The following is a 9872-nucleotide window of genomic DNA, read 5'->3' on the forward strand; positions in this document are numbered from 1 at the left end:
CAATCAGCTGTTTATTAACCTAAAAAAGTAAAAGTTGAGAAATCGAAATAAATAAACATTACATATTATAACATATTAATATCCAAAATGCGATATCTATCACAAATATTTCAACCTGTTATCACAATACCAAGGGATGCGGTCATTAAAAATACTGAAATAACTTGTAAAAGTCAAAAAGTAAGTCTCGACAAAATAACATTAAATTCCTTATTTGTTTAATTAAAACCTTATTTGTTTTCCAGCTTCTCTTAGAATGTGGTCTAGTCCGACCGACCAGTGCTGGATTCTTTACGTTACTGCCTTTAGCTCGGAGAGTAGTTAATAAACTGGAAAATTTGGTAAATCAATGTATGGAGGAAATTGGAGCTCAAAGGATGTCTTTACCATCATTAACTGCTTCTAAACTGTGGGAAAAGACTGGTAGATTACAAGATGTTGGCGTGGAGTTGCTAAAAGTCGAAGATAGACATGGAAAAAAGTATTTATTGTCACCTGTGAGTATTTTCACTCGGTATGTTTGGATATGTTTTCGGTTAATGGAAACTCGGTTTAATATATCTTTCAGACACATGAAGAAGCGATGGCAGATCTATTAGCAGATATTGGACCGTTATCTTACAAACAATTACCACTACTGTTATATCAAGTGAGTTTTAATTAATAACTTTTGTAACTTCATCTGCAAATAATCAAAGATTTAGTAATAAATATACTCTATGTTACTCACAGATGAATTACCTTTCTAACGATGTAAGAATTTTTAAAATCGGACCAGGAATTATGATTTATTTCAATACATACAAAAAGCCAAAAATACAAATCATTCCTCTTTATATTATTAGTGTAGCTTTTGCCCATAACTCTATCCCCGGGGAATTAAAAAAGTAGCCTATGTGTTCTTCCAGACTATCCTCTACATCTATGACAAATTTTATCAAGATCCGTTCAGCAGTTTAGGCTACAAACTCTAACAAACATCCATATAAATACACATAAAAAAATCTAAATTTTAATCTTAAATTAAAATATTACTAAGATAAACTACACTTTGCAATGTTAAGGCTAAACTAACAAAATGTGACATCATTTTGCCCTTACAATATTCAATGTATAGCTTTAAAGATAGAAGACCGAAGAAAGTATAGATGGATTGTGTGGTAGAGGATATAATAAGGGAGTGACTTCAGATATGGCTGATAGATATGTACAAGAGCAACACATATTGTGCTGACCCTCCATAGGGACAAAGGCTGCCTACCTACTTAGTGTGTATGCACTACTCTTCTATACATCTCTATCCTGAATATCTGACACCCCCTTTAGTTTCTTAATATTTTATTTTTCCTTCCTTGTATAACTTTTTAGATAAGCAACAAATTCCGTGATGAACCTCGTCCGAAGCACGGCCTCCTGCGTTCCAGAGAGTTCTCTATGTTAGACGCGTACGGCGCGCATACAACACCCGCGTGTGCGAGCGAGACATACGATAGAGTGACAAGCGCGTATAGAAAACTGTTTGACATATTACAACTACCAATACACAGGGGTAAGTTGTTGCTGTCTTTATCGTTATTTAAGAGTGTGAAACTGTAGACTAGTGATTTCCAAAGTGAATATCGACCCCTAGGGGTCTATGACAACATGCAAGTAGTTTACGTCAGCGAAAAAATATTTGGGGGTCCTAGAAATGAAAATTGGAATCCATGATAGTGGATCTTATATACACTGATAGTAACTATTTACTTAGAAATTTGTTTTGAGTAGATTTAATTCAATTAATAATTGTATAAATTATAATAATATGTTTTTTAAAGTTCACTACAGTTAGAAATTTATAGGAAATCAATATCAGGTAAGTAGGGGGTCTACGCAACACGGAAAAAAATAGCAAGGGGTCTACGACACAAAGTTTGAGGAACTCGTGTAGACAATATTAAAACCAACTATTTGCTATCTGTTCCCTATAGCTTTATCTGTATCATAATATAAAAATAGTTTTTTTTCAAATACTCAAATGATAATATACTTGCTGAGAATTTAACCATGGCAACTTTGATTCTTTGCAGCTATAGGCTTATACTTTATGTCCCTTTCTATTAGAGCTATATTTTCCTATTCATTCTCCCTTAAATTTAATAATGTGAAAATAAATGTATAACTCAAAAATATGCATTAACTAGCTTTCGCCCGCGACTCCGTCTGCGCGGAATTATAAAATCAAAAGTAAGTAGCCCATGTGTTCTTCCAGACTATCCTCTACATATATGAAAATCATCAAGATTCGTTCAGTAGTTTAGGCTACAAACTCTAACATACATCCATCTAAATTATCCCATTTATAATATTAGTAAGATTGACATCTCATATAACAAAGTGTATATGTTTTATTATATTCGTATTGAAACTTTTATATACTCGTAGTGTCAGCCCCGAGTGGTGCCATGGGTGGCACTCTCTCACACGAGTGGCAACTACCCGCTGATGCTGGAGAGGATATCCTCGCGGTGTGTCATAAGTGTGATAGTATCGCTCGTGCACACAACGAGAGTAAAGTCTGTGATAAATGTGCGAGTGAGACGCAATATGTTAACAGTATTGAGGTAAGAAAGAGATAGTTATAATTTTTAAGACATATTATTTTTTTAACAGTAACTTCGCAATTAAATAGTTTTTTAGGGTCTGTCCCAACACCGGCTGATAGAGGCTCAGATAGCTTAAAAGTCAGAGTACCAAAATATTTTATACGTTGGATTGTTTTCTGACAATTTACAACCTTAGTGTAGTGAAACCGAACTATTGGCCTAGGTGGCCTAGGTGGCCTAATCGTCCCAGTAGTTTTTGAGTTTTTTCAATACATACAAAAATACAAATCTTTTCGTCTTTATAATATTAGTATAGATAAGTTGAGGGCTATGTGATGTATAATTTGGGTGTGGGCTTGCATTGCCCACTCCCCCAGGTGGGGCACACGTTCGTGCTGGGCGCGCGGTACAGCGCCGCGCTGGGCGCGCACTACACCGCGCGGGACTCCACGCCTACGCCCATATTTATGTCCTGCTACGGGATTGGAATAACCAGGTAATTATAAAATATTCGGTTTATATTTAAAGTGTTGCCCACAAACTTCATTAGTGCGGAATAAAAAAAAATGTCTATAACATTCTCGCGTGCATTACCTTCTTTCCAGTTAAAGTCCCGTTAAAATTGACTCAGCCGTTTCTGAGAGTTGTCGGAACAAACGCGAATTGCGGACACACAGAAAAAAAAATCCTATTTTTGATATGAGAAACGCAAATACATCATTTTAAAATCTGGATTTTATATTTAACACACACATTTTTATTTTATTAACTGTAGTTCGTTACAAGAAAGAGAAAATAGATATGATTTTACGTAAGAGTAAAAGAGATAGACTGTTAAAATATTGCTATAGGTAATAATGTAATTATTTTGAGCACGTGTGTAATGTCAAGTATAGAATAAGGTTTTAGTGCGATATTTGTGACAGGTTGCTAGCGGCCAGTGTGGAGGTTTTAGCTAACGACAAAGCACTTCGTTGGCCGGACGCCATCGCTCCATACAAACTTCTTATAATTGGACCTAAGGTATGTATTTCTACATAACTCAAAAACTACTGGGTAAAAACTAATTAAAGTCTTAATTTACTTATAATATTATTATTTAAGCCGTCTTTAGTTCGTTTTTGTTAATGTCTCAGAAATGTTTAAATAGCTTAACTACTGGGTAGTTTTGATTTAAAAAATGAGTTCAAAGTATGTATTGAAATAACTCAAAAACTACTGGGCTAAAAATTCTTTCACCATTAAAAAGCTGCGTGAGTAACATAGGCTGTGTTTTTACTATTTTTTTACACTTATACGTAGACAAAGTCGCGAGTAACAGTTAGTAATTAATAAAATTTTTAAAACCACATTAATTGTTAAGTAATTTGTAATTCAGTACGTTCTTAAAATGTCAGGAGGGTTCTAAAGAATGGTCTATGCACGGCTGGGAGGAGGTGCAGACCCTGGGCCAGGAGTTGGAGGCAGCCGGGCTGGCGGGGGAGGTGCTGCTGGATGACAAGCATAGTCATACAATTGGCAGGCGGATGAAGGCCGCTGACAGGTCTGTTAATGTCCGCAAAACTTTATACTTCAATTAATAACCTAACATTTCTTTAATTTAAAACTAGACTGAGTATTTAATATATTCGAAAACACCTAAAAAGGATTGATAAGTAAAAAAAATGAGATTCGAACTCGATTTTTTCATTATTTTTTTAGAATTTTAATTCTCACGTCCACTGTAGATGTTTTGAGTTGAAATAATATATCCTATGACACTCTTAGGAAGCAGACAAATCTAATGACACATCAATCAACAAAATCTGTCCATTACTTTAGGGTGTAGGCTGTTACAAAGAAAACATACAAACCCATATATTTTTTTCAGAATGGGTTATCCGATGATAGTAGTCTGCGGCCGCTCGACGACAGAAAATCCACCTAAATACGAACTGTATGTAAGCAAAGGTGTCGGCTACACGAAGCCAGTCTTACTGGCACGCACTGAACTTATTACTGAAGTGGCAAGGATTGCTGGAAATGGTAACATTGATGTAACTGTCAAAGATAGCAAGGAAAAACATGTGGTTGAAAATTAAAATGCTTGCACCAAATAATTGATGTTTTTTTTTATCCTCACCTGTAGAAATAAGATAAGCTAACAAGCTATAAGATTACCGAATACACAATTTTTATTGCGTTTCTTTTATAAAGGTAAATTGGCTGTACAGCCATATAGCTTTTGTCTTTTAGACAAACAAAAACAAACGTCAATGTCATTGAAAATAAATGAAATTAAAAAAACACAGGAAATAACGAATCGATTTTTGTAAGAATCGATATTTTAATTAAAGAATAAGTAAAATCTAGCTTTATTCTTGAAAGTTAGGTACTGCAGTTTACCCTTATAAATCAATTTCATTTATTGCTGTTGCAAATGTCTACAATATCAGTAATTTATTAAACTCGAAATAAACTTCATTTTTTTTTTTGGGACTTTGAACCTTTTTGGATAGCAAACATTACAGAAACGAAATCGATATTTTGACACATCGATACAATCTATTATGTCATGTCATTCCTTGTATATTCTATTGCACAATAAGTGATTTAAAAAATAAATATCGTCATCGCAATTCATAAAATAATTTAATTATTCTAGTCTTGATTTATTCAAGCTGGCATCAAAACGATTATACGTGTTAGGCTTTCACGGCTTTTCACCAACTGTCCCTTTTCGTACTGGTTTTCGTAGGTAAGTTATTTAAAATATTATAAAAAGGCAATTTATATAACTTAAAATAATTTATAAATATGTTATTTCACCAAGTGTGCATAATGTGACAAGATTAGAAACAGCACGGAGTAATAAGATTGTTTTTTTTTCCATTTAATGGAAGTTTACATTTCAATTATGATATTAACGAAAGTACAAAATTATCATCAATGTTTACTACACTTTTCATCACTAGTTTTGGTTTAACCTAACAAAAGTTTTCTTATCCAACTGACAAAGTGGGTAATGTTTTTCGCGGGTAAGTTTATTCTTATGTATGTATGTCTGTAAATTCTATTTTACAGCCTACAGCCTAATCTACTAAACTGATTTTGTTAAATTTGGTATCATAAGACCCGTCTCTTGAGTGTCAAAGTAATGGTATCACCACAAAACACTTACAGTTGATGTGAGAATTAAATTTCTATAAAAATGGTGGATAAACTGAGTTCCAATCTCACTTGTAATTGCTTTTTATTAGTTTTTTAATATTTTTCAATAACATTAATACATAGAAAGTAGTCAGTTGAGATATTAAGATTTTTTAATTAAATAAATTGTTTACATTACAATTCCCATGTTCATTTTATTAATTACAGCTTCTACCAGTGTCGCAACAAATCGGGCATGTCTAATTACGCGGCAGAAGCACCAGCGGGCCCCGGGCCGGGCGGTGCTCGCATCTCCCCCATACCTGTAGAGTATACTTCATACTCTGTACTCAAGAGATACAATGATATTGTCAAGTCTAAAGAAGATAAACGGGAGTACAGGTAACATAAATTAGTACAACTAACTAAGTTAAACCCAATAAATAGCTTTAGGCGAGGTCCCTTTGTTTAACTTGTTAAAAAAAAAACTAAAACAAAGGTTTTTTTTTAACATGTGTAAATACAGCCAAAGAGGTTGCATACTGGCCAGCAAGACATTGCATGGAAAAGATGCAGACAAGAGGTCAAGATGTGATCACGATATAGTTTTGTTAATTAATTGTAAATATGTAGATGAGTTTAAAAGTTATTTTAGTTGGAAGTCTTCCGACTAAAATAACTTTATGTCTTGCTGACCAGTATGCAGCCTCTTTGGCTGTATTCACACTTGTCAGTAATTATAAAAATAATAAAAATTTTGCCCATATTACATACAGTGATAACATAGCTTATTAATGGTGCAAGGATTTTTGAATTCGTCCCAGTAGTTTTTGAGTTATTTCAATTCATACAAAAATACAAATCTTTATAACATTAGTATAGACTAGCTTATTAAAAAAAAACCAAGTATCCTATGTGTTCTTCCAGACTATCCCCTACTATGCCAAATTTCATTGAGATCCGTTCAGCAGTTTAGGCTACAAACTCTAACAAACATCCATCTAAACTTTTACATTTATAATATTAGTATGATATATAAAACCATTTTTGATTGATATATGTTAAAATTTATTATGTAGAAACTTTAAATAGTACAAGATAATAGTCAAGAGTAGGCCCTGCCTGAAACACAGGTACTACCAGTGGGTAATCATAGTTCAGAAGACAGAGTCCCATGGAATTTGTACTAAATTGTTTTGCTATAATAAAGATTTTTATTTTCAGAGGTCTAGAGTTGACGAATAGATTGAAAGTGCTGTTGGTTAGTGATCCGACCACAGACAAGTCCGCTGGGGCTATGGCTGTTAATGTTGGTGAGTAAAATATTATATCTATGGTAAATTGAATATTTACTTGTTTTCTGTAAACTTTTGTATATCAATGACATTGACAATGTGTTCTAATTTCAAATAATTCAAATTCTTCCTTTTTCTAATGGCTTGAGACCTAAAAACATGTAAATACTTCTTGAACACAAAGACATTTAAGAAATGTAGACTAGGCATAGTGAATTTTTTCACCGGTACTTTCTCTGAAAGGTTTCAAGTTTAGTGCCACCTTTTGTATTGACATGTCATAAAACATCACGTCGTGTCATTTTGACATTTGCTATTGATAATTTGACAAATGTAAACAATAAAATGATTTTTTTTATAATTTTTTATGCGAATGAAGTCGCATGGGAACAGCTAGTTTTGATATAAAATAAATTAGTGTCTTAAAATAAAATGTAATTTTTTATATAAACTGAAGCTGAAACTAAGTGTTAAAATAAATTAATGAAAATTCAATTTATAGCGAGTAATATAAATATAAAATACTAGCTTTCACCCACGACTCTGTCCACGTGGAATAAAAAGGAACAAAAGCATGTAGCCTATGTGTTCTTCCAAACTGTACTCTACATGTATGCCAAATTTCATGGAAATCCGTTCAGCTGTTTAGGCTACAAACTCTAACAAACATCCATCTAAACTTTCGCATTTATAATATTAAGATTGCGAAATACAGTATTATGGCTCCCATGTGAACTGTTGTAACCCATAATTTTATTATTTGTATTTTGATTTCAACTAAAGAATTAAGTTATTTAAAAAATCACAAATATGTAAGTATAATTGAGAAATAATATTTTTTAGGTTACCTAAGTGACCCTGATGAACTCCCAGGGTTGGCACATTTTTGTGAACATATGCTTTTCCTTGGCACTAAGAAATATCCGCAGGTAATTGTATAGTTCATTTTCAATTTTCTACTTAAGACCAACTCGCTGAGAAATTTCGGATTAGATGTATTCTTGCCTTTTTAATGTATTTTTTTCCGACTTCAAATTTTCCAACCGAGGAATTTCTCAACTTGTTTTTTGTGGCTAATTGGATAACTGATTGTTTTTTTTTTGTGATGCGAAATACATTTTTTTTTTCAAAATATTTTTTAAATTAAAAACTATTCAATCAATTTTAGCTTTTTTAAATGCATACCAAATATAGATTTTTTTTGTCTTGTAGTCTGTTTTCGTTTTTTATATTTTTTTTATTTCCGTTATTCAAAATACAATGTTAATTTTTTCAAAATGTTTTTCAAAATCAAAAACTATTCAATAATTTTTAGTTAAAAAAAACACACCACCTTACCTTACCACATATAATTTTTTCTTGTAGTCTGTTTTCGTTTTTTTTTAAGATAAAGGAAAACCTTTTTTTGAAGTAATTACAATATATAAACTTACTTAAGCTCCAAGCTGAGAGGGGATCGGATAAATCTACTCTAAGCTACCCCCTTAGTTTCACTTCACTTCACACATCTTTGAATTTCTTCGCCGATATGTGCGTCACGATATTTTCCTTCACCGTAAGAACGTCGGATAATTATGTACATATGAAAATTCGAAAAATCGAAAATCACATCAGTACGGCGGGATTCGAACCCAAGACCTGTAGACAAGTCAAGTTCAAACCGCTGAGCCGCCGTCGCTCTTATTATTTACAACGTTATTAGTAACATAGTTGCTTAATTAATGTTTTTTTCAGGAAAATGAATATAATAAATTTTTATCAGAGCACGGTGGGTCAGCTAATGCATACACTTCTACAGATTATACAACATTCTACTTTGATGTGTTACCACAACATTTGGCTGAGGTTTTAGATATGTAAGTATATATAAATCCAATTATTTACTTTTTTTTTGCTTGTGTATACCTTGGTACGATGATTTTGCTCGCGATTCTGCGTGGAATTAAAAAAAATATACCTATGTGTTCTTCCAGACATATTTCATCAAGATCTCTTAAACAGTTTAGGCTACGAACTCTAACAAACATTAGATAATTTTGTCTGTTTTCAATTCTATAATTTCGAATCCAATGCCTGGTAAATATACAGCTGTATATCTCCGTCTCTTTTACATTATCTCTTTCACAAATTTAGTACAAAACGTCAACTTTCTCGCACTAACAGGAGACATCTCTCTCTGGACACACTTTTGTACGTGCTGGGGGCCTAATTTTATTCCCTTCCCATCCTTTTTTATTTGATGGTGAAGGAGACGCATAGGAAGGCGAAATGTCCTTTTATGTCCGTTCCTTTTTCAATATAGGCAACTTATCTGCATCAGAAGATGTCTAGAAAACGGTCGCTTTGCCTTTTCAGCGATTTTAATTCGCTTATTAGCCATAGTACAAACACTAACACTATCTCTAACACACACGTTATATTCGTCCCAGTTTCTCCCAGTTCTTCATCTGTCCGTTGTTCACGGAGTCTGCGACTGGACGAGAACTGAGTGCGGTCAACTCCGAGCATGAGAATAATGTGTGCAACGACACTTGGAGACTTAACCAATTCAATAAAAGTACAGCATCTCCTGACCATCCTTATACTAAATTTGGCACAGGTTAGTAGTCTACAAAGATCATAAAACAATATTTTATACACCTACAAGAATCACATAAAAATATTTTATACACCTGCAAGAATCACATAAAAATATTTTATACACCTGCAAGAATCACATAAAAATATTTTATACACCTACAAGAATCACATAAAAATATTTTATACACCTGCAAGAATCGCATAAAAATATTTTATACACCAAAAATATTTTATACACCTGCAAGAATCACATAAAAATATTTTATACACCTGCAAGAATCAC

The 9872-nt window shown here is 33.0% G+C and overlaps 2 protein-coding genes across 2 annotated transcripts in view; both read left to right on the forward strand.

Annotated features, from left to right (window-relative positions):
- Positions 1–4684, forward strand: LOC106107551 (probable proline--tRNA ligase, mitochondrial). The gene is made up of 9 exons (XM_013288428.1): positions 1–180; positions 246–497; positions 569–649; positions 1369–1549; positions 2425–2603; positions 2963–3081; positions 3512–3608; positions 3983–4128; positions 4456–4684. The coding sequence occupies exons 1-9, from the start codon at positions 88–90 to the stop codon at positions 4664–4666; spliced, it is 1359 nt and encodes a 452-aa protein (XP_013143882.1). The 5' UTR covers positions 1–87; the 3' UTR covers positions 4667–4684.
- Positions 4685–5050: 366 nt separating this feature from the next.
- The window catches only part of LOC106107646 (insulin-degrading enzyme), a 21324-nt gene continuing 16502 nt past the window's right edge, over positions 5051–9872 (forward strand). Inside the window, exons 1-6 of the mRNA XM_013288592.1 lie at positions 5051–5322; positions 5943–6116; positions 6939–7027; positions 7853–7938; positions 8744–8865; positions 9439–9608. Coding sequence (XP_013144046.1) covers positions 5971–6116; positions 6939–7027; positions 7853–7938; positions 8744–8865; positions 9439–9608 — 613 coding nt within the window. The 5' untranslated portion in view covers positions 5051–5322; positions 5943–5970. The remainder of the gene's footprint in view (positions 5323–5942; positions 6117–6938; positions 7028–7852; positions 7939–8743; positions 8866–9438; positions 9609–9872) is intronic.

The sequence above is a fragment of the Papilio polytes genome, unplaced genomic scaffold (genome assembly GCF_000836215.1).
Source record: "Papilio polytes unplaced genomic scaffold, Ppol_1.0 DF821956.1, whole genome shotgun sequence".
Taxonomy (NCBI): Eukaryota; Metazoa; Arthropoda; class Insecta; order Lepidoptera; family Papilionidae; genus Papilio; species Papilio polytes.